General features: G+C 43.8%; 2 protein-coding genes across 5 annotated transcripts; one reads left to right on the plus strand and one right to left on the minus strand.

The window, feature by feature from the left end:
• Positions 1-573: 573 nt before the first annotated feature.
• Positions 574-12,080, plus strand: znf395a (zinc finger protein 395a). Of its 2 annotated transcripts, XM_018733569.2 has the most exons (11): positions 574-690; positions 807-885; positions 4,430-4,704; positions 5,337-5,542; positions 5,689-5,801; positions 6,417-6,622; positions 6,739-6,839; positions 7,362-7,608; positions 7,891-7,980; positions 10,321-10,439; positions 10,730-12,080. In XM_018733569.2, exons 3-11 carry the CDS (start codon positions 4,507-4,509, stop codon positions 10,839-10,841), a joined length of 1,392 nt encoding a protein of 463 aa, XP_018589085.2. In that variant the 5' UTR covers positions 574-690; positions 807-885; positions 4,430-4,506; the 3' UTR covers positions 10,842-12,080. The 2 variants fall into 2 exon arrangements, with proteins under 2 accessions (XP_018589085.2, XP_029114391.1); XM_029258558.1 differs by lacking the exons at positions 574-690; positions 807-885 and adding an exon at positions 1,222-1,943.
• A 941-nt stretch (positions 12,081-13,021) lies between these two features.
• On the minus strand, positions 13,022-23,481 carry LOC108919596 (prepronociceptin-like). 3 transcript variants are annotated; one of them, XM_029258628.1, is made up of 4 exons: positions 23,410-23,477; positions 20,048-20,101; positions 16,105-16,278; positions 13,022-14,399 (listed from the first exon to the last, which is right to left on the minus strand). In XM_029258628.1, exons 3-4 carry the CDS (start codon positions 16,225-16,227, stop codon positions 13,827-13,829), a joined length of 696 nt encoding a protein of 231 aa, XP_029114461.1. In that variant the 5' UTR covers positions 16,228-16,278; positions 20,048-20,101; positions 23,410-23,477; the 3' UTR covers positions 13,022-13,826. The 3 variants fall into 3 exon arrangements, with proteins under 3 accessions (XP_029114461.1, XP_029114460.1, XP_029114459.1); XM_029258627.1 differs by lacking the exon at positions 20,048-20,101 and having other exon boundaries at positions 23,410-23,481; XM_029258626.1 differs by lacking the exons at positions 20,048-20,101; positions 23,410-23,477 and having other exon boundaries at positions 16,105-16,440.
• Positions 23,482-23,795: the final 314 nt, after the last annotated feature.

A 23,795-nucleotide genomic window follows, 5' to 3' on the forward strand; every position in this document is an offset into this window, starting at 1 on the left:
AGCGTCGATTTAAATAAATTTCAGTTTACACTTTTTTTTTTTTTTTTGGCTAGGGGAACGATGGCGCAGCGAGCTTTGCTGGGTCCTGCTCTCTAGCGGGTCTAGGGTTCGACTCCCGCTGGGGTTGCCTTGCTTGTGACGGACTGGCGTCCTGGGTGTGTCCCCCTCGCCCTGTGTTGCCGGGTTAGGCTCTGGTTTGCTGTGACCCCGCTAGGGCCAAGCTGTGTTTGTGTTTTTTTTGATATGTGAAAACTTATATCACATTTGCTTAACGCATGCTAACAGTTAAATTTCAGATATGTGTGACTTAAATGAGTTGCACGAGCAAGGCTGTCGGTGTGACTCGAATCACACGAGCATGACGTGCCGCTCCTCCTTGTACTGTACACCCCTGCTTGTCGGCGGGCCTCGGCCGGCTGCCCGCTCGCTCACAAACTCCAGTGTAAACAAGTCGGGCTCGCGGGGCGTGTGCCTCGCGAAGCCCCGCTCGACCAATGGACGCTCCCCTCCGTGCCACATGGTATGCTTGTTTACGGCAAGCGCCGGAAAAAAACCCCGGCTGGGCGTGCGGAAAAAAAGGAATACAGTCCGATCAGGATCGCATGTAAACTCGACAGACTGCACCGATTGAGTATTCAAAAACCATTCGACCCCGGGTTTCGCATGCCAAAAACCACTTTTAATGAAACTGTAAGCAGCTGTGAGATTATTGTTTGCTAAGGGCGCACTGACATATTGGTAATACAGCGCTGCTCCAATCCGTGGTTGAAACTCTGTTGCATGTTTTCGATGCGCCCACCCCGCAGCCGTAGAAAAGAGCGTTTTCAAGTTCCAGCCGAATAGATCGAGCCCACGGCGAGGGGGTGTGTTGAGCCAGGCACCTATGTGAGTACCATCCATTGAAACTTCGGATTGTTTATCTCAACGCCTAACCCGCAAATTCTTTGCTTTTTTAGCCCTTCTGCGCAACACTTTTGCTTTGCTATTCGCCACTCAGAAGTTAGCACAAATCAGGGATTAAAACACGTTTATTTGTTTTAAAACATACTCTGTTGATTCTTTCCATGGCATGATTGCTGCTTAAAAACTGAATGTAAATAGATGATTTTGTTCAGCGTGATGATGATTCAAATGCATCGTGTGTTTTGCGTGAAATACGGTGAGGTTTCTATTGCTATTTTGTATTTTTTTTTTTTTTTTTTGAATTTCGTGTTTGTATTCCGTGTGTACAATATTGCTTAACTGTGTCTTAGCGAAGTAAGAGAAAACATGGACTGACGGACGTGGGTTGTTGAAGTGAATTATTGCACAGTTCGCTAAACAAGTCAGTTTGTTCGGTACTTGTACATCCCTGCAGTTGTGGGTCTTTTTTGGCGCTTTTGTTTGTTACTTAGAGGGGGGCTCGGTAACACACTAACTCCTCTCCTAATCCTAATTCCAGTTTGCATTTTCACTGGGTATGCCGTATGGTGGAGGCTCGTATTTAAAAACAAATAATACACTAGGCCCCCGGTAGTTGTGTTTAAATCAATGCGGCGTGGCTGTGCTCGTGACACGTTCCTCTCGCCGCGTGCGTCTCCTCTCTTATTTTATCTTTTTGCTGCACATTGACGAATTCGCACGTGATATTTGTGGTGTTGCGAGTAGTTCGGAGAGAAATGTGTCCGTCGCTCCCAGCCGCGCGGGAGGAGGGGCGGCGTCGTCCGCGTGCTCTACACCCCTCTCGCTCCCTCCTCCACTTCCCCCTCCCTCCCCGTGACGTGTACTGGACCGGGGCGCTCGCGACACTCCCCTTTAACGTTTAAAAGGGTTTCTCTTGAAGACTTTCTTCGCTTTCGGTAAAACGGCGCTACGGTACTAAAAGTGAGGCATCTTTAGCGGTTAAGGACACGGACTTGTGAACGAGATTGTTGGTCTCAGTCCCGGATGCTCCATTCGATCAGGTATTTTAATTTTAGTGTGAGTGGATACAGTTTTGCATATAATAAAAATATGAATAGAAAATGGGCCAAGTATAATTAATGCAGCTGGCGGGACGGGTCGGTTAAGGAACTAAACGTTGTAGTAATAATAAGTAAAGTGTATAAATGAAAAGGTTTCTGAAAATGATTTTTGGGAGGGAAAAGGACTTGTGAACTTGTTGATGTAGTGGAATGCCAGAGTTTTTGTGGCGAAGAGGTGGGTTGTCTTGCAAAAAAAAAGGCCAACTGGCCAGTTTATCAGGACTGTTATTATGTTTTTATTTATTATTATTATAACATAAATGTTGCTGTCTTACAATAATGTAACTGTGATGTCTTGTTAAAGAAGACAGTACCTTTTGTACAACCTCATACATATTTGTAATAGTTTATTTTTGAAGGGTCATTTCTAGTTACATTTAGCAGAAACTTTTTTTCCAAAGCAACTTCCAATGAACTCTATGTAGTTACCAGCCCACACACCTTATTGACCAAGGTGACTTACACTGTTAGATACACTATGTCACTCATCCATGCATCAGTGCACACTCTCTCACTCACACACTATAGGGGAACCTGAACAGCATATCTTTGGACTGTGGGGGGAAACCAGAGCACCCAGAGGAAACCCACGCAGACACAGGGAGAACAGGCAAACTCCACACATACTGAGCAGGGATCGAACCCACGACGTCCTCTCGCACCACCCAGGCGCTGAGACAGGAGTGCTACCTGCTGTGCCACTGTGCTGTCTGACCTCCATTCTTTAGTTGCAGTGCATGTAAGTTGCTGTTTGTATTAGAGGTGTTCAGCTCTAAGAAGCCATATTCGTCTGTTTTCAGTTTCATGGTGTCCCATCTCTGCACGTGTAGGGTCTGAATGAGGTTCTCCCAAGTTTTGGCCTTTATAACAAAGGGGTATGGAGCGACGGGAGTTATAGATTTTCACAGTTTGTGTCAAAAATGGGGTGGGGGGTGTGAGATGGTCATGTTACAGCTGCTGGTGAACTTGTGTGCCAATGGCGATTAAAGCAAGATGTTTGCAACTGTTGCATCAAATCCAGTGTCTCGGTGATGAATCATTCTTTACTGGAAGGGAAAATTTTTTGGGGGGGGGGCACATGACCGTTAAGAGACATCAAAGCAGGATGAAATATGGTAAAGGACACATTTTTTTTTGTTTTTGTCAGTAAGGTGACATCTTAGTGCTTGCAGATGATTGCATGCACTTTCACCTTTCCCCAGCTTTAAATATCAGGTGTTAATGTGGTTTTTTCCCATAGCTTTTTGGAATAGTTAGTCATGAGATTTGCGTCATTGAACCCGGCGTCCTTTTCCTTTTGGCAACTTTATCACTCGGGCACGACTCTCATCTGTTAGTGGGGATCAGAGGGTTTTTTTCATTTCTGCTGACTCAGAGTATTTGCGGTTACCACACTTTATCATGACATCTATGGATTCTGATGAAGCCAGCTGTGTTGCCTGAGTAACGCATGTTGGTTGATTATTTTGTCTTAAATGAAGGGAACGCTACATTTAAATCAAGATGCTCTACAACAGCTGAATTTCAGTACAGGACTCTTGTATTCCGATGCAAATAAAGCATATTAATCAAGAAAAATAATGTCAAGTTACCCATGCCGTTTTTAAAACATCATCTTGAAGTGATTGACTAACTACGTGGAACCAAATTAACTAACGTCATTCCGTTATCAGTAACCGCTTGTCCAGTACAGAGTTGTGCTTGTCTGGAGCCTTTCTAGGGTACACCTCACAGTGCAATCTCTCGCATCGTTACTCATGCACGCTACAGACAGTTCAGAGTCATCAGTTCACCTGGAACACAAGCCACGGGTCACCAGAGGAAATCCATGCAGACACAGGGAGAATGTCTAAACTTCACACAGATTGAGCTGGATTCGAACCCTCAGCCCAGGAACTGTCAGGCATGAGCGCTACCTAGTGCAACAATGTGCACTGAGTATATCCATAGCTGCAAAGCTAACATCTTCAGTATGCGTTTAAAATACGTTCCCTGCAAACCAACTGAAACCAAAAATATTTCGTTTTTGCACGCAGGTGTGTGTATAGCTCTTTAGAATATAGCATGCATGATAAGGAAATTACGACGTGTTACAACTACGAAGGAGTAAGTCGTCTCTAGATATAGAACCTGGCCGGTTGCTGTAGGTTTGTTTGTCACACCCAGTGCCACTCTCGGTGTTTTTTTTCCTGTTCACCAGTCTGTAGGGAGTTGGTGATGGGGAATGTGTTAGTTAAAGTTACGCGCTTGTAAACTTATGTCTGTCAGGATAAGGCCCTGGAGGACTACACCACTTAGTAGGTAGTGAAGCTGCATTGCTCATACCCTCTGTATTCGTGAGAATACAGTTCCTCCGGTGAACGGGGACATCCATAGATGTAGGTTTCCAGAGAAGAGCAGGCTACTAATTTTTGTGTCCTCTGCAGCTGTCTATCCTCTCACGGTGGATGGTGAAGCCCAGCAAGGCGTGTGCACTTCAGTACGATAGAGCTACAGGCCGGATATGGCGACAGTGCTGCCAAAGACTCGACTGGGGAAGCGCTCTCCGATGGGAGCGCTGGTGATGGCCCCCTGTCCCACCACGGATGTGCTGTTAGATGCTCGGGCCCACGGCCCTGAGGTGGATGAGGTGTGTGCAGGTCCTGGGGTCCAGGCTGGATTCCAGCCTTGCAGCCGGGTCAAGCTTTACCCAGGGCAAAAGGTAAAGTACTGCTTTTCCAACCGGGAAATGTGACACTGAGCCCATATATAATGTATGTATTTTCCAATTACAAGACGATTGGCTAAAACATCCAAACAAAATTGTATCTTGTTATGCGTTATGGTTTTGTAGAAGATGGAATGAGTATTTTTTTTTCAGGCATGTTCAAGAACCTGTTATTTGCCACATGTATTTCTGGTTTTCTGTCATTCAGTGTGGTTTAAAAAAAAAAAGCTGCATAATATCCTCCTGGAATCTGTGGGTTTATGGTGATGAAATGTGTGTCCCCCAGAGTGGATAGTAATGACATTTACACGAATGTCCTGTACCCATCTTCGCTGTCCGCCGTTGCCCGTTAAAGTAAAAAGTAAAGAGTATTTTAGCCAATTGTGAAACGCTTACTGAGAATTGAATGAAACTGCTAGCTGCCAGCTGTGAGTCACATGCCAGGAAACGAAACGGAAAATTTAAGCAAATTAAGCAGCCACTGCCTGCGATACATTAGTCTGACAGTACACGTGAGAGAAGATGCCTGAAGTAATCGACTTTCAGGATTGCGGGTACACTGTGGTCAGGCCTCGGGTCCTGTTTCCTGGCGTTCTTTCTCACTCTCGCACCCACGACTCCACCAGGTGTATCTGAGCGCCGGCGGACGGGAGGTTGCTGGAGTTGTGGAGCAGCACAACCATGTGGACAATGAGGTGTCTGTTTTCCTGCCGCTGCTGGAGCAGCACGTCCTGCGCAAGCTGGAGGACGTGTGGACTACACCCACAGCCGCCCACACCCTGGCCCCCAGCCTGTCCCGCGCAGTGTCTTCCAGCATCGACGTGCCAAAAAGGTGAAGCCACCAGGAGTGCCCGTGTTGTGAAATCGCCCCTTTGGCGAGTGTTTGGGTGGAGGATTCTGAGTCACGTCAGGTCAGCTGGCACTCTTCTCAGGGCGCCTGTCTCCTTCCCGAGCTGACATGGCATTTCCCTTCTGCAGCTACAAGAGCCCTGAGTCAGTGGAGATGGATGAGATGATGGCCGCCATGGTACTGACCAGCTTGTCATGCAGTCCGGTGGTTCAGAGCCCCACTCCACGGGAACTGGCCCCAGGTGAGAAACCATACTGGAGACTGCAGATAATGTCATTCAGGTCCATGGAAAAACTCTGTACAGTGCTGCCTTTAAGATATTTGATTTGACCCAGTAAAGCATCCAGCTCTGGGCTTGGACATGGATTCGGATCCACCTTGGTCTGTATGAAGTTTATATGTTGTCTTCTAGAGTCCAAAGGTGGTATTCTTTTGAACTGGTGACTCTAAGTTGTCGTGTGTGTGTGTGTGTGTGTGTGTGAGAGACTTGTCTTTCAGTGAACTGGTATTCCATCCACGATATACCCCGTCTAGCCAACTGCCCTGTGCTTCTGTGATAGGTACCACACCAGTGTGACTGCAAACTGGGAAACTAGATGTTGATAATGGATGGATCAATGAACAAATAGAATTTGTAAATCCCTTTGTATAAAAGTATACAATTTTTAATAATATTGTAGCATACAGACTTTTTTTTTTTTTTTTTTTTGTCTGTCTGTGTGTGTGAAGTTGTGGACATTTATTCCAAAGGTTTTTGATTTAAATTGCAGGGTGGGATTGGTGTATTTTCCTTAGTCACTTGTTGCCTGGGCCTCATAGACTAACCGAAACCAACTGTCCCCTCTTTGTGCCACAGCCTCGTGTGGGATGGAGAGCGCTGGGGGGGAGCTCTCGGACAGCGGCAGCAGTGGTTGCTGGAGCTGGGATCGAGGGAACAGTAGCCCCGCTCCTTCCCCGCCCATTGCCGAGGCAGATGGTGGCCACGCCCCTTCCGCCGATGAGGGCTTGGATATGGAGCTGGACCAGGTGCTGTTCGATGAGCCAGCTCCCCGGAAGCGGAAAGTAAGAGTCGGCACAGCGCTGGAGTTACCAGGGATTCTCAGTCAATTTGTTCATGTTTCCTCACTGATGGGTGGGCTTCTCTCTCTCTCTCTCTCTCTCTCACACACACACATCAGAATTCAGTCAAGGTGGGCTATCGGTGTTTGTGGCCCAGCTGTGGCAAGGTGCTCACCTCTGTGGTTGGCATCAAAAGGCACATTCGCACCCTGCACTTAGGGTAAGTTTCCTGTTTCGTGTCACACTTGAAATTTTCAGTGCCAGTTTTTAGTCTAGGGTTTAAGTCTAAACTTTATTTATATATATTTATTTTTGGCATATCATAATTCCTTTTAAAAAATTGTTCAAAATGCATTGATCAACATTTCCCTGCATTCAGTTGTTGCAGTTTTTACATTTCTGCATTTGCAGGCCAATGATTGTTTAAAAAGTACACATACTTGATAAGCAGACGATAATGGGCAGGTTCTGTATATTGTTTTTCTGTTTGGGTCACTTTTACTTTACTCATTGTTTTGCCCAGTAACTATCACAGATGGCATTATGAAAAAAGTTATGCCATTGTCAGCTTAGTTCAGGTTGTTTTGTAATGGTTTTGTAATTTTGTCATGTAAAATGGTGATACTATTATTATAAACACCCTGATCTCAGAACCTTTTATGTTTATGTATATCTCATAATGTGACATGCTGTGTAAAATAGGATTCTGTGGAACAGAGGGTAAATGGTGGCTTCTCTCCAGACAGAGCAGCGAACCCGAGCGCTCCCGGAGAGAGGAGGATTTCTACTACTCTGAGATCCACCGGCAGGTGGATCCCACTCCTCCAGTGGTCTTGCCCTCGGCCCCCTCGTCCTCCTGTGTCTCTCCCTCCAGCCCTGTGCAGCCCTGCATCCTGGACACCTCTGGTGCCGCGGCGCCGCAGGTGGGCCTTCTCAGCCAATCGGCCCCCAGCTGCTTCTGGCAGGTTCGATCTGAGCACTCCTACCAGGTGAGAGACTCAGCATTTGCAGGATCCCACACCCTAGCAACCACTGGGGTGACCTTGACTACAAGGCAGGGTTCGAGGGCCGTAAACCTGGGGCTGAATCAGCTGAGTTCGAGCAAGTGCAGAAGAGGTTTATTTTTTCGGCAAATAATTTCCCCGTTAGTCACGTGTCAAGACCCTTAAGCACTTTGCTGCCTGCTGAAGTGAATTGACAAAGAAGATCTGCATTTCAGGTGTGTGTGTGTGTGTGTGTGTGCTAATGGTCATAACCCATCTGCCCCACAGGCCTGCCCTCCTGTCCAGGTAATGGCGGCTCCTGTCCCATCGAGCTCCTGCCACTGGACCCCTCCAGTTGCCGTCCTCCACACAACACAGGTGGGTTGACTCTCCACCTGTTGGTGCTGCTCAGTGGAGCACGTTTTGCCGGGAGAGCTGTGGCAGGGGACGTGCTGGCCTTGTGTTGTTGCAGTAATGCGACTGGAATTTCACAGGAAGTGTCAACTCCCGGGCACTCTGAGCCCAGTGTGCCGATGTCAGCTGGTGATCTGGACAGAGTGGTGCAGCTGCAGTGTCACCATATGATAATATTGAGCTGATCATTTACCTAGGTTTATGTTTTAACAGGAAATTATAAGGCAATTAAGTGATGCAAAATATCATTCTAGAGTGGAACGGCAACGTTCAGGTTTCTAGTTTGTGTTGAAGGGTTGAGGCCAAGTGGAGTTTCACACTCACGTAGTATCATAATGTTGTTTTGCGTTAAGCTGGTCACATAGACCAGCAGGCAAACAGAAAAATGGACACAGACACATAATCAGAAATGCTGTAGAGGTCATATGCGGTTGGCTGGCTATCCCCTGTGTCACAATACCTCTTGAAGAGTTCAACAAGGTTCTGCTGAGTCTGCACTCCTCCAGATGGTCTCTGCACACCCTGACCATGTGTTCCCCAATGCACAGGAACCTCGCAGTGTTTGCTGTGGTTTTTCACGCGGAGCGGGTATGCGTAGGGTGAGGCCTCGTCCACCACCCCACATTGCTCTGGTGCACACACCCTTAAAGGATCTGCGAGCAGAATCGCCTGGATTAGCTGTGACCATTAGCGCGACTGGCCAAAGCAGTTTTGACTACTTTTGTTTTGAACAGAGACAAGTTTTAGAATAGGAGAGAAGGGCAACCACACCGCACCCCCCGGATATGCAGCAAACACATCTGTGAAAAGGAATATGTATAAAGCTTCAGCACTATAAGGACTGTTCTAGGTGTTACTAAATCAATGTAAATATTTAATTCGGTTGAAGTTATTCTCTGTGGAGATGGGGGGGCTTCTTTGGTATGCCACCCATAGACCCAAGATGGGAATTGCTGCTGTGATTTTCCATGACTAACTCAACTCTGCCATCTGGTGGTCATTTGTGTGAACTGAAGGCTTTTTTTTTTTTTTTTTTTTTTTGGGTCACTCATTTACATCTATACATCTACTGGATTCTTTTCTGCAAAGCGACTTACAGTGTTAAGGTTACAATTATTTTTTTTTTACTGGAGCAATTTTAGGGTAAGTACTCCTTTCAAGGGTACTACAGCCCAAGATGGGATTGAACCTGCATCCTGTGGATCCAGAGGCAGCAACACAAACCACTACACTACCAGTTGTCTCCATTTTAAAATGTTTGGCTTGTTTATTCCACAGGATATTGATACTCTATTAGGGCATCTACCTTGCTCAGTGGTGCTTCAGTAACACATCCGAACCTGGAACTTGCAGGTTCTTATTGTGTATGCAACCTGGTGCACAATGGAGCGTAAAAATCTGTGAACCATGGAGTGACAGCTTTAAGAACAGATTCATTATATTTATATACAGCGAAACCGTGTTATAACGCGATCGTTAGGGTCCATAAAATGCCGTCGCAAATTTCTCGGACACTAACACTTGAGATATGCCCTTACGATGTTTAAACCAGTCAAGCCATCCATTGCTAGCTTTGAACTGTAAGGTTTCTCAGTTGATCTGCTTGTCAAACTTCTTGGCTTGAGCTTTGAGAATAGGACCGGAAATTGGAAGGCCTTCTGAGCGAGCTTGGCTCCCTGTACGAGCAGTTTCTTCATCGCGACTGACAACTTTGGCTGCCTTCAGGCGTTTGGCTTTTAGTCCTGCTTCTTCCTCAACTTTGCAAAGCGAGGCTCGCAGCTTTTCTTCTTGAGCGTTCCAGCCATGAATTGGCTGATTCCGGTATCCCCAGGTCACGTGCAACTTTAGTTTGACTTTGTCTTGATCGTGTCAAGTGCATAAAGTTTCTTTCACAGGAAAAGGTTTTCATTTTCTAGCAGTTCCTTCTATTTTGATTTAAAAAAAGAAAACACAATTAACTCGCAAAGTTCAAGTAAGTTTTGTAAACTTTACCAACTTCTGAACCTTTCAGTGTAGTTTCTCACATTCCAGGAAGAGCAAAAAAGGGTCCAATGACCCATCACGTTATATCTGAATTTGCAGTAAAGCGGGGCGCGTTAAATTGGAGTTTCCTCAACACCGTGATATGAAGTGCAAAACGGAACACAACGCCGTTAACGCAAATTATTATGTTTGTGAAATTAGAATTTATAACTGAGGGAATTTTACTACATTGTGACTAGCTGGAGGATGTCATCTTTTGGCTTTATTGGGACTGTGTAGTACTATGTGTTTTAATTATATTTTTATTGCCCTCCACCCCAGGCCACACCCTTCCGCAGCCGCTCTGTCAGTGTGGGTGAGCAGTGGCTGCAGCAACACAGCGCCCCGATCAGGCCACATGTGACGAGCGCGTCCCCTCCTCGTGGGCACTGTGCCTCCAGGTCAGTCCTTTTCATTGGTTCTGTTTTGAATACGCTTTAATTTTCATTTCTCTTCATGTTAATGTTGTTGTTCAGATCGCTCCAGTCCTTTTTTGTCAGTAGATTGTAGTACATTTACTTTGCTGTATGTGGTATTACATTGCCGTAACAGCCTTGTCTGAGATGAGCTTGGGTTGAACTTGGCGATCACCGCCAGGACGAGAGCTTGTGACGTGTGTGTGTGTGTGTGTGTGTGTGTGTGTGTGTGTGTGTGTGTGTGAGAGAGACTGTGACCGTAATTTTTTCCGCAGGAAAACGCGAGGTGAAGCCAAGAAGTGCCGGAAGGTGTATGGGATTGAGCACCGGGACCAGTGGTGCACTGCCTGCCGCTGGAAGAAGGCCTGTCAGCGCTTCCTGGACTGAACAATTGAAGTCGAGTGGACCGACAGCAGCACCTCTGAGACTAAAGACTGACATGAGGCTTGGAATGACCATGTTTGGGGGTTTTTTTTCTTTTTATACTTTTTGTACTTTTAATTACTTTGCTGAAGTGGGTAATCTTTCATATATGGACCTGAGATGTTTTGTACAGTGCCGGCAGTCCCTCTGTCTACTTGGTGTCTTCCTGCCCCCCACTGCCACAAACCGCCCAGGTTTTGATGTCTGGGAGCGGTGCTCTGTGTGTCACCATGAGCACTTTGTAGGTATCGAGCCAAACTTGTGCAGGCAGCATCCGGCAATGCCATGTGCATAAAGTGACATGAGTGTTTCCTTAACCAAACACTGACTCTCATTTTTACCAGGGGCTTACATGTTAAAAACATAGAAGAGCCCAAAGATCTAAAAAAGAACTACAGGTACAGAGAGAGGACTGGATAAACATCAAAACTGCACTTGATCGTCTTTGTATTCATTTAGCCATTTTACTTGTACTGGTTTCTAACTTTGTTTGTTGTATTTGGATGTAAAAGAGATGCAGATTTGTGAGTGCAAAATCTTTTTTTTTTTTTTTTTTTTTTTATATCCTTCCCAGTTTTCCAAATCACTCAGTGATTTTGTGGGTTGATTGTTAAATGATCGTGGCAGCAGAAGTCAAAGACAGTATTTCTTAGATCAAGCTGGTGCAGAAGTCACTCCAGTCTTCCTCCCAGTATTACAGCTTTATCATAATTTGAAAGAAATGGGGAAAAATTTTTGGAAAACTTCTCAGAAGTTAACTTCATAGGCAGTTTCAAGCTTCTAATGAAAAATTTAGAACCTTCAGAAAAGTTCTCATGAGTAACTTTTAAGTTAAACCTTAAATGTAGCGTGAATATCAGAAAAGGGTAAGTGACACTTGCTCATCACAATGTTTTGGTAAGTTATAAGTAAATAAGTAGTTCTATGGTGCTAAAAAGTCATCTCTATAGTCAACGAACGGGGTCCTGAATGACTCGCTAATTAACTCTGACATGTTGATGTAAAACATGAGACGGACTATATTAATTTCTTCGGCCTGAAACGGCATATCTGGTGAATTGCTGACCGATCGGCTCTAGTGTCTAGTTTTCTCTTGGGTTTTTTCTTTTCTTTTCTCTGTGATTGAGATTGGTAGTTTGCTGACTTTAAGTCAAAGTCAAGCCCATGGCGTTAGCTGCTCCACACGAACATCCGTATGAAGAAGCTTCAGTACAGAGACCAAATGAAAAATTGTTACAAGGTGCCAATGATTTCTGAAGTCTCAAAACTCTTTCCTAAAATTGAGACTTCATAATTTCAAAGCAGAAGTTGCTGATCTGCATCTTAATGAAGTTTTTAGCTACTCAACAGTCCAGTGTAGCAGTCAGATCAGTATTGCACATGGATTATGGAATAATCAGTGCTTGTGCTTTATGTTATGACAACTAAGATCAAACCATGTAACTACTCTAGTTACTTTCCTAACAATTTTGTGACAAAAACTTCTTAATTCCAGTCCCATGCAAGACTATTTTAAATTAATTTAGAATTGAGGTTTCATTAATCCACAGAAGCAAAAACACTTTTACTGTTCATATGTAGTATTCATAAGTATGTATCTCCAGCAAGTGTTTGATAAATGTAAAAAGGATAAAGTACAAAATACAATTCTTGTGAAACAGTTTTTCTATGTTATTCTGTAAGAAAAATGTCATTTTCATGTTTAAATAAATTTTATAGGAATGAGAAGTTGTCTTTGGCAACTTTTGTTCAGACTTTCTTATTTTTAAGTCTGTGATCTATTTGTAACCATTTAAAATAAGTTTTGTCTTAAACAAAGCTTATGTAAATATTATCTTGTACATTCATATGTATGTGCGTCTCCAGGACCAACTCCTTAACTATGTATGAAACTTCTTGTGCAGGATGGATGTGAATGTTTTAATTTGGGTTAGCGTCTTACAAATCCTTTTAAAACTTATCAGGAAACGCCAAAGTAAAATGAATTTCACCTGCTTATTTGTTACAAGACAAAAACAAGAAAAATCAGTTCATGGGACAGAAATTTTTTTTTTTTTTTTTCCTCCCCTCCTTCTTCCCCATATGACAGCAAAAATAGTCTAATTTATTTGTCTTCAGTATTTGTTTTTCTCTGTACAAGTTTTTTTTTTTTTTTTTTTTTTTTTAACACAAGAGCAATCAAATTGATTTAATTTCACAGAACAGGACTAAAATAAATACTTCAAGCAAACACACACTCTTGAAATGACTATGAGAAATCCTGCCAAAAAGAATGGCTCACAAAGTTATTTAATTTGCTAAAATGGGTGTTTTCTTGTTTTGTTACATGGATAAACTTGCCAGACTTTTGTTGTAGGATTCGAATCTGCAGCGAAGCTGTATAACTGTTAACATGTACCACTTTACCCTGTTACACATGTTGAAATGTGCCTTTGTACACCGAAATGGAATTTAGCCAGAAAGCGTTTCTGTCCATGACCACCAGGTGGCAGTAGTGCGACTACGTGACACCCTTAAGGTGAGCGATTTCCAGGGAGAACAATGGATGGAACACATCTCACTAGCTTTGCTACTCATCACACTATCAATAAGCAGATAACCTTCAGATGTTCCACCTGAAAAGCAATTTTATGTCTTTCTGATTTTATCAGCGATGGACCTGTTCTGCGTCGTCGCCGCCTCTACGCACACCTGACCAAACAGACAGCACATGAGATGCGTTAAGAAAAATACCTAGTTTTATTTGCACATTTTATTATGCGTTCTCTTCTGTAGTTTTTGATGCATTCATAACAGACACGGAAATGCAAAACAAGTCGGTCCTGATGTCTATATGGAAACCCATCAACTGTTCCTCCCGTCACTCATTGACTACGCTGTTTTGTTTTACTTCTCGCTTCTCGTTGCTTGGCTCTGTCTCCTGGCGGCGGCGGGGTGTCGTGGCTGGCGCTACATCTCGTTCTGCTGGCTGATGTCCGCGGAGACGCTGTTGAACTCGCTGGCGCGCGTGCTCATGCCCAGGTACTGCTTGAGGAACTCGCTGAAGCGCTTCTGGTTGTTCCACTTGCGGGCCGACTTTCGGACCCCTATGAACCCGCCGTAGCGCTTCTGCACGGATCTGCCGGGGTCCATCAGCTTCCTGTATCCGTACCTGCCCTTCAGGAAGCCCCCGAATCTCTTGGCGAGGTCGACGGCCCCTTCGAGGTCGCCGTCCGAGGCCCCCCCCTCGGTCTCGGCCCCCTCCTCTTCCTCGGACCCGCGCCGCCGGGCTCGGTACGCGCTGCTCAGCTGGTCCGTCCTCAAGGCCCGCGCCACGTGGTCAAAGCGCTGCAGGGCCCCGGGCTGCAGCAGCTCGCCGTCTCCCTGCTCTGCGGGCATCGGGGCCGCCAGTTCCTCCTCGGCTCTTTTTAGCAGGGCGCCCCCTTCCGGCAGGGATTGCGACTGCGATCGCTGCACGGACTGGCGGCACGGTTCCCACGTGAGGGCCGGCGACTCCTCGCTCTCGCACTCCACCAGGCACACCTGTTGGCAGACAAGGCGCTGAGGGTGGCCCCGGGGGGGGGGGGATCGCCGTCTCCACCGGGCACGGCGCGCGCTCTTTGCCGATCGGCGTAATGGTGCGCGAAAGAGCATCTGCGTCTCATTAGGCTCGGAGACGCGGGGCCGGGCAGCTCGCATCCAGAGCCTAAATCACGGAGACTTTAAGGACAGGTGCGCCTCCGGAGCTGCGTGCGTGCGTGCGTGCGTGTTTGGTTAATGGCTGCCAGGTGGCCAAAAACTGTTCGATATTTTCGAACGCGTATCAAAAACAGGCCGAACCGGAGCGAAACGGTTTCCGGACACGTATCTTGCGATAAACGATAGCGTTCATTTATTGCGCTTGAGTTCAGCTGCGCATTCGGAGGGCTTGACCTTTTACACTTTCAGCACCCCGATCTGTATCGCTGAGTGCTTACCGCAGCCTTCCGCATTAAGTACCTCAATAATGACATATTTTGGTCATAAAGTCCTGCTCCGTCACTCCGCTGGCAATAGCGTTGCATTTACATTTATTGACTGAGGAGATGCTTTTCTCCAAAGCGATATGTAATCATTATTAACTAGTATTTATCCAACACCTTTAATTCAAGGTGACCTACAGTGTCAGACACTGCAGTCATTATACAGCAGAACAGTGTAACTCACACAGATTCTCTCTCTCTCTCTGTCTCGCGCACACATGCGCGAAGGGCAGTTCAGAGTCACCTGTTTGCGCGGACCTCATGTTTTTCGACTGTGGGCGGAAACCAGAGCACGTAGCGGAAACCCTCAACGAATGCGGGCAGAACATGCCAATTGCGCACACGACTGTTACCAACTTCAAAACAAACCACGTTTGCTAGAGAAGAAAACTTCCGGGGTACCCGATAAGATTCTATCTGCACCGTACTTTCAGCGTTCAGGTGAAAAGCCCGAACGAAGCGCAGCAGTAGTTTGAAGGGAAGTCACGCGACGTTAAAGTAGCGAACGCGTGCTGATCCACTCGGCCAGCGAAGGGGGCGCTGTTGCGGTGAGCGGATCTGGGCCGGGTGCGTGTGGGGGGGGGGGGTGTCTACTAGAAGAGTGTGAAAGCAGCCCAACACCCCTGGGAGACCCATGTGCACCGAACAGGACCTTCCGTTTGTCTGCCAGTGCCGAGCAGCACCAGCTGCGCTCCTGCAGGCGTGTAGCGCACTATTATAATTATGTGCAGGTTAATTAAATCACCGCTGCTATCTTGGACTAAATTAACAGTTTCTTCATGAACGCCTTCCTCTGATGTTAGCTAGATTTAATTTGGAGCACCATTCTTTCTTGCGCACGCTGATGCCGCAGACCATTTGTATTTTCTTTTAATTTACAAACTCAACTGTTTGCTCCGAAACACAATAGAATGAAAGTAAATAAAAAGAGTAATTACGTGAAGCTCGGAGAGGGATTACAATAGGAGAGCTGGACTACGGTGAAGCAGGAAATGCGAGGCATGTGATGCATGGGGAGGTTAAGGGAAATGCTGGTAAGGATGGAGCACACGGGGACAGAGATGTGGCTTTTGGTGGAGGACATGTGGAGAGATGAGGACATGCAGAGAGACATTCCTGCTGGATGGAGGAATGATGAGAGGGGTACCAGCGGGGCATCGTATGGGGGAAGGACATGGAACGAGAAAGACTCCAGGTGGACCGGTATGACGTGTGGACAGGCTAACCAGTACGCTGAAGGCGTGCTTTTCTGGGAGGAGAAGGCCGCAGGAGAGGCAGTCCCTCTGGCAGTCGCAGCGTCCCGGGTCGCACACGCACAGCAGCAGCAGCGTCCAAAGGGGGGTCTTCATGACTGCAGCGTGACAGCGGAGCTGGCAGCCTGAGCGCTGTGCCAAGAGGACCTGTCCATCAGTATCCATCAGTGGAGCAGGAGACAGGATGGAGAACACTTTAAGACACACCGATCCCTGGCAGCACTTCTCATGTTAAGCAGCTCACTTGTGCACCACTACTTTTTCACTCTCTCCAGTCTTCCCGAAAACTGACAGGGCATCCTTCGTGATGTATGACCGATAGAACCGAGCTAAAGGAAGGCGTGGGATTGAAGACGCGAAAAGCTGGATTCATCGGTGCATCGGTGAACGCGTTTTTTTCTAGGTGTTTCATAACGTCGTAACATCATATTATCGTTTTCATCCATTGCTACACTGGTATGTGCGTGTGAAAGTTAAAAAAAAGAGGAAACAGGGTAAGAACACCTGACTCCCTTGGAGTGTGATTGCGGAAGAGGCTTTTAGGGGCACCACAGCCTGGCAGCAAAGCAAACGTAAATTTCGGATCAGATCGCCCCAGAAGTCTCCTTAGAAGCGCAAACGAGGAGACTGAGCTCACCGTACTTTGGGAGGGTATTACAACGACGAAGCTCTCCGACAGACTATAATGCTTGGGAAAGTCGAAGGGAAAAGACGAAGACAACGACCAGCAAACGGACGGATGGACTCGGTCACAGTGACAACGGACACACGCCAGTCAGCACTGAGGAAACAAAGTGGAGGACAGAACCTTCTGGAAGGGCCCCATTCATGTGGCTACCAGGTGTCAGCATCATCTCATCTCATCACATCATATCGCATTAAAGAAACATACATTTGCTTTGACGTATAAGGTTTCTAAGAATGAATAAATATTTTTGGAAATAAGTGGAAAAAATGATGGGCCAATTTAAACAGTGCCGATAATGACAATTTCTACAGAACAATCCTGGTAACAGCTCCAGGCCGTCAATGAATTATAGGCAACCACATTCCAAATTTGAAACAGTGGAAATGCATTATTATTTGGTCACTGATGAACAATGGATTTTTAGTCATGAGTTGCAGAGAACAACATATATTTCAAATACACAAGTAGGCACATTACATTACAGTGATACTTGTTCCTGCCCATCTGTGCCCTTCTTAGTTCATATGACAAGCCTTTGTTATCCGTTTTTCCTGTAGAATTAGATTCAGATTTTTTATGGAAATTCCCATTATTTCAGTACTGGAGGAACAGGGTGGCGTGATCATTTGTTAGAAGCTTCCAGAAAAATAAAGGCTCTTTTCCCTTCATGTATTCCACTCCACCAGCCTGCCCAGTTTTATGTCTCGTTTTTTGTTAAATAGGTGCATTAAACATGCTTTTTTTTCTTTATTAGAACATAACTAACCTGCGTTAACTGCAGTGTGAATTAGGGTTTGTCGCATTAAGAGAATGAAGTGTGTCTGAATGGATGGATTGAATAGATTGAGAATGGAATGACTTTTTGCTTTGAGAAGCGCTGAGTCACATTTCCCGAAAGGTGCAGCGGATCTGACAATAAAACCTCTGTGTGAGGCCCTCTATTTCAGCTCCAGTTCAAAATTCCAACTGGAAATGAAAAATGCACATAGACCCAGAGCCATATGACAGTTTGTCTTCGACGGTGGAAGATGATCTTGTTACTGTTACAAAACAATATTTTACCAGCAATCCAAATTAAATATTGAAGGATAAGTCATATTCGAAGAAGCCTTTTCTGGCTGTTGTGTACATCATATGATAACAAAAACTTTGAAAATATTCAATAAAGGGTCTGGCTGGGGGAGCGCGATGGTGCAGTGGGTTGGACCGGGTCCTACTCTCCGGTGGGTCTGGGGTTCGAGTCCCGCTTGGGGTGCCTTGCGACGGACTGGCGTCCCGTCCTGGGTGTGTCCCCTCCCCCTCCGGCCTTGCGCCGTGTTGCCGGGTTAGGCTCTGGCTCCCCATGACCCCGTATGGGAAATGTGTATATATACATTTGTACATTATGCATATAGACATACATTACATATATTATGTACACTATACATATATACCTTTGTCTATGCATCTATATATAATTGCAACACATGATATATAGCAAATATAAAAAGTACAGCCTAAGTGGGACAGTAAGAACTCATCCTGCAATAGACAAATGAGATGTGAGTGTTTATGATGATTAATTAACTGAAAAAGGACCTCCTTCTTTACAGTAGTCTTGTACGTGGTGTAAATAAATGATGCACACTGGTACAAGCTACCCAGTTAGTAGACATTTAATAAATATATATTGCTTCCGAGAAAAAAAAAAAAAAAAAAAACAACTGGAAAGATTAAAATGCAAGAAAGATGATTTTAACATCTAACAACTGAAAAATAAATTTGGGCCATATTCTTAGGAAATATAACAGCGTAAAGAAAGGTTGTTTAGAGCTGAGACGCTGGAATCTGGAAAACAAGGCTACACATGGCATGTTGTGGGGGCCAGGGAACTGGATTTTTGTGAAGATGCAATCAGTATTTTCGGCTTATAGGTGTATATTTACCTAAATATCTGAATCCCTTAAGTGATCAAATTGTGAGAAAGAGATAATTTCAAGCAGATATTCCTTTGAAAGAAAGAAAAAAACACTCAGAAATAGTTATAATGGTTAAATGTTGTGCCCCTGAGCAAGGTACTTACCCTAAACTGCTTTAGAAAAACTACCCAGCTGTATAAATAACTGTAACCTTAACATTGTAAGTTGCTTTGGAGAAAAGCATCAGCTAAATGAATCACTGTAAGTGTAAAACATCTGCAAGACTGATTTCATCTGTCATGGCCTGGCTAGGGCACCGAAAATCATAACTCTTTTGTGAAGGCAGTAGAAATCATAGCAATAAAGGGCTTTTTTTCGAACTGCACACAACACGAGTGAATTAAGTGTAACTGCACCTGTTTGAAGAAATTGCACTTAATAAAAATTGTGTTCGGGAATTGATGTTTTGCACGTTTTTTTTCTTTGTTCCAACCTCAGTGTGAGACGTGTGCAGTTGTGTATAGATGAGCCAGCGACCCATCCACCGCACCGCGGGCTGCCGGTTCCCAAGGTGCTGTGCAGTTAGACCCGTTCAGTGTCCAGAAGCGCCTCTCAGAGCTTCCAGCAGCCACCTGCAGGTTCTTGACAGACCACAATGATCCATCTGACACCCAGACGACACTGCGCTCAACCCACAGTCCACTTTAAGTTATTCTTCAATTTAACGATTCAGCCAGAACTTTTTTATAATAAGGAACCTTCACAGTTCTACCACTGATCTACTGCTTTGAAAAAGATCACTTGATTATATGACAATACCTGCAAAGCAGTTGCAATATTTCATCCATATATACAACTGGGGTAATTTTTACACTATCAGTTTTGGGTAAGCACCTTGATCAAGCACATTGCAGTAGGTGGTGGAGTTGAGACCCAAGTATTTTACATGTGAAGTGGCTATGCTGCCTACCACCAACTGTATGCTTGGTTTTATCCCGAACAAGTTAGACTCTTGTTTCCTTGTACGTTGGATATTTCACTGCTGCTATTGAAGTTAATTAAACATTACCACACTTTCAGGTTACAAGTCCTTAACCGCTGTGACGCACATTGCCCTTGTGTTTCACATCAATCTACTTATGTAGAAAGTATTAAAATGAAAGCTCGCTGTTACCCATTGAATGCACTCTTTGGACGTATATACGGGGAAAAGAGATTAGGGAAAGAAAAGAGTAATAAGAAAACACAGGGAGGCATATCAATTTTAAGCATTTGTTTCATGGGCCTGGTTTGTTCTTACTGATCACAGTAAATGATGTGCATAACTGACCTTTGATTTAATAGAAGGCTTCAGGTATGGCTGCAGTCTTGGTGAGACTTGAACCTGCAACAGTCAGTAGTCCTGAACGCAGATGCAGCAATAATGCAGTATTTCAAATAATACTGCTGAATATCGGAGTACTGGTGTTTTATATCCCTAACGTCAAATAAAAATATTTAACAAAGGACCACAATGACTATCTGACGTGTAAAAACTGATCCTACACAAAAGTTATTTTTTGTTATGGCTGCATATGTTATGCTTCAATATATTTTAATATTATAACATTATATATAGTACGTAATAAATGATGTACAATGCAGATACAATACGTATTGTGTATATACAATTATATAAAATCCAACAATAGTATTAAAAGCCTGTTATGATTTCATTTTTAACACTGCATTTTTTGCTATGAGGAGATTATAAGAAATGACTCATCTGGAGAAATGTGTTAAATCCGATTACACGCGTTTGCTCAGCTCTCCCCTGTGGTTTCACCTGATTGTATCATCACTCTCCTTTTAGAAGAGTGCAACCAATTTTTTTTTTTTTACAACAGCTCCCCCATTCACATCAGACACTACTCTCACAACCATAAGGCATCTGCATAGCAGATTCATAGGTGTAGTATTTATTTTTCTTATACTGATGGACTGCTGCACTCATTCTCATGTGTTAATGTATTTTCTTTATTATAGGATGATCTTGGTAATGTTACTTTAAACATATTTCCCTCTGGTTTCATCACACCTAAATGCCTTTTTGCCCATCGACTCCTACCTCGCCTCGTCTAATGACACGCGTAGAAGAGCAGTTAGGTGCACAGCACGCAGGTTATTGATTGGATTTATCTGGCTTTATGTTATACTTTCCTCCAAACACCCCCTACAGAGGCATTTCCTCTCCTTCCAAATGTGTCTTTGGAAAATCCAAGAGACGCATAGTCCGACGCTTTGTGCAAATGAAAACACATTACTTCTGGACAGCTCTCGATCCCAAGGGCTCTTGGAGTGAACGACTTATTACTCTTGTAAGTGAAATCATACACATAACAATTTTGCGAGCTGGATTCAAAAAGCTTTATGGACAGACGTAGGAAGCGTGTAGCATGTAGCAGTATTTCAGCAGTTCATTCAGCATTGCATTTGCTCAGCGGAAAGTCACATTTTCACATCAATAACTCTTAAAGTTCAGCTTAGATGTTTACTGAAAATATCCTGATTATTTTATAACCACATCTGGCTTTCAATACACATAAAACACGTACATGTAACGACTCTAGCTAGCATTTGAAATGAGAACTAGCTATCATAAGGAAAATTAAATTTTACCAGACCTTCATTTAGGCTTTATTTGTGCTATTAAGACCAGAATTACTAGACTGCAAGTTGACTCCTAAAGTTATGTAGGATTCCATTGCAGTCTTAGATAAGTCTCTTTGTTTCAGTCACATTCTGGCAAAGATCAGCCAGCAGTTGCATCGCGGGAGGCTGACACAGGTAAGGAGCCTTTCAATTCAGTCTCCGGCCCTTCAACAGCACAAATCGCAGGCAAAGAAGAACTCAGGACAGGGAAGACAGGGAATAAGCAAAAATAAACAAGAACTGCTAATTTGAGCTTAATTAGATCTGCCATGACAACAAGCAAAATATAAATGTTGCTGTAAGGAGCAGATTCCATTTTATTCCATATTCACGATACAGCATACGCTGCTTCGAAAAATATAAGGGAACTAGTAGACCTGTGCAATATATATTGCTATGTACTGGAGATGTATGTCACTTTGGAGAAAAGTGGCTGCTAAATGAATAAATGTGTATGTAAATGTATAATGTCAATATAGCATTGTAATACTGTACATATAAACAGTACATATAAAACACTGCATGAGTATTGGAATCTATACGGTCACAATGTTAAAGTAAAAGGCAGGAAATAGATCAAATGTCCTGTTGAAATTCACTTAAAATCATTATCAATCTTGAAAAAAATCATTCAATATCACAGTAAGTCATCTTAGGAAAAGATACCAGCTACATATGGAATGATAATGATTGAAAGATGAATCATTACATATTTTAAAATTGCATGAATGTGAACATTATTAAGTTTCAAGACTAAATCTTTTACATTTGCATGAGCACATTTAGCGGATGGTCTTCTGTAAAAGTGACTAACATTGTTAACCTGCTCACAATGAACAGCTAGGTCATTTTTACCGGAATACTTTCCTTGCTTAAGGGGTCTACAACAGGAGGTGGGACTTTTATTAACCTCCAGGATCAAATGGTAAAATTAATCAGTTTCCATACTGCAAAGAAATGATGATACATAAAAATGCTACAACACACATAAATAAGACTGCAGTTAGGAATGGAACAATATACACACGTAAGAACCTTTCACTTACTCATAAAACCCCAAGCAAATGAGACACAAAAGAGGATACTGTCCATAACGTTTAGGATTTTAACATTTTAACCATGGTCTGAAAATATGCCGATGAGCTTTTTAACACAAGGGATTATTATTATTATTATTATTATTATTATTAACCTTTACTTAGCACTTTTGCCAAACATTAATATAATCAAAATTAAGAATAGTGTCATCAATTTTACAATTATGTATCTGCTTAGACAGCAGGGTATTCTTACTGTATTAGTACAGTGTAAATGCTTTGCTCAAGGGTACTACAACAAGAGTGTGATTAGGAGAAGGGACCTTTAGATGGTAACTTTATAGCCCTAACCACCAAATATCTAAAAGTCACTGGAATATTGTACACAGTGTTTTGTCTTCTCTTGAAGGTGGATTTGTTGGTGGTGCTGTTAACTTTTAGCATTATGTAACATAGTCTAATTCACAATTTTAATAGCAAAAACTTTTTTGGAACAGTAAAAACAGAATAAATTTAACCAGACTTTGAATAAAGACGCCTTATTTTATCTTCTAGTTGTGCTTGTAATAAATTGTATTGCTTTGAGCAGACCAAACACATTAAAATCGACCATCTGAGCAGATTTTATGATATATCAGTTGATATCTACAAACACAGTAATCCACAGTTTGAGAAGAGCGTTGGACAAATGAATGGTTAACCAAGACAAGAAAGAAGCACTTTTCATTGCCCTTAGAACAATACAGTGACACCTGGACCATGTGAGGTGAAAAGGTAAATCATGAAAACCCTGATGCAGCACAGGATATATGTCATATAAATGATCAATAACATTTAGAAAACTGGTTATTGCAACCAAAGCAGCACATCAATTACAGTAAAACCAAACCCACAGTTACAAGTAAGGAAATTAATCAATTAAAGCAGATTCGTACCCTTCTTGTGAGTTCTGTCCCAGCCCTACCTTTACTGGCCGTGAAGATGCCTGTTCTCTGATCGTTGAGGAGCTTCAAAGTGCGCTTTGCCCAACCTTCTGTCTAGGTTTCAATGAGGGGCAAGCTGTTAAACCTCCTTCTTATAGTGAGACACCCCCTCCCTCTGGTGCAGCCCCCCCCCCCCCCTTTAACTCTCAGACAGACAGCGAGGGGAAGAGAGAGTAAAGTAAAAGAGAGAGAGTTTATTACACATGAAGAATGACAGAGAGCCATTACTGAGTCAATGCCGACGTGTGCGCCATCCCCTACGTCACATATTACGCTCAACGGTACCGCGCCGAAGGGACTGAAATTACGCATTACTACTTCTAATGTGCAATTTTTCCCAAACTCTTTCTGTTACCTTTCCTTGTCA

This window comes from Scleropages formosus, chromosome 15 (assembly GCF_900964775.1).
Source record: "Scleropages formosus chromosome 15, fSclFor1.1, whole genome shotgun sequence".
NCBI lineage: Eukaryota > Metazoa > Chordata > Actinopteri > Osteoglossiformes > Osteoglossidae > Scleropages > Scleropages formosus.

Bases quoted from the DNA above. Each gene is read 5' to 3' on its own strand.
- znf395a (XM_018733569.2), top strand. From the start codon at position 4,507: ATGGCGACAGTGCTGCCAAAGACTCGACTGGGGAAGCGCTCTCCGATG. The intron at 4,705-5,336 runs GTAAAGTACTGC...CGACTCCACCAG, and splicing joins AGCTTTACCCAGGGCAAAAG to GTGTATCTGAGCGCCGGCGG. The intron at 6,623-6,738 runs GTAAGAGTCGGC...CACACACATCAG, and splicing joins CAGCTCCCCGGAAGCGGAAA to AATTCAGTCAAGGTGGGCTA.
- LOC108919596 (XM_029258626.1), bottom strand. From the start codon at position 16,296: ATGGATACTGATGGACAGGTCCTCTTGGCACAGCGCTCAGGCTGCCAG. The intron at 14,400-16,104 runs GTTAGCCTGTCC...GTCTGCCAACAG, and splicing joins AGCACGCCTTCAGCGTACTG to GTGTGCCTGGTGGAGTGCGA.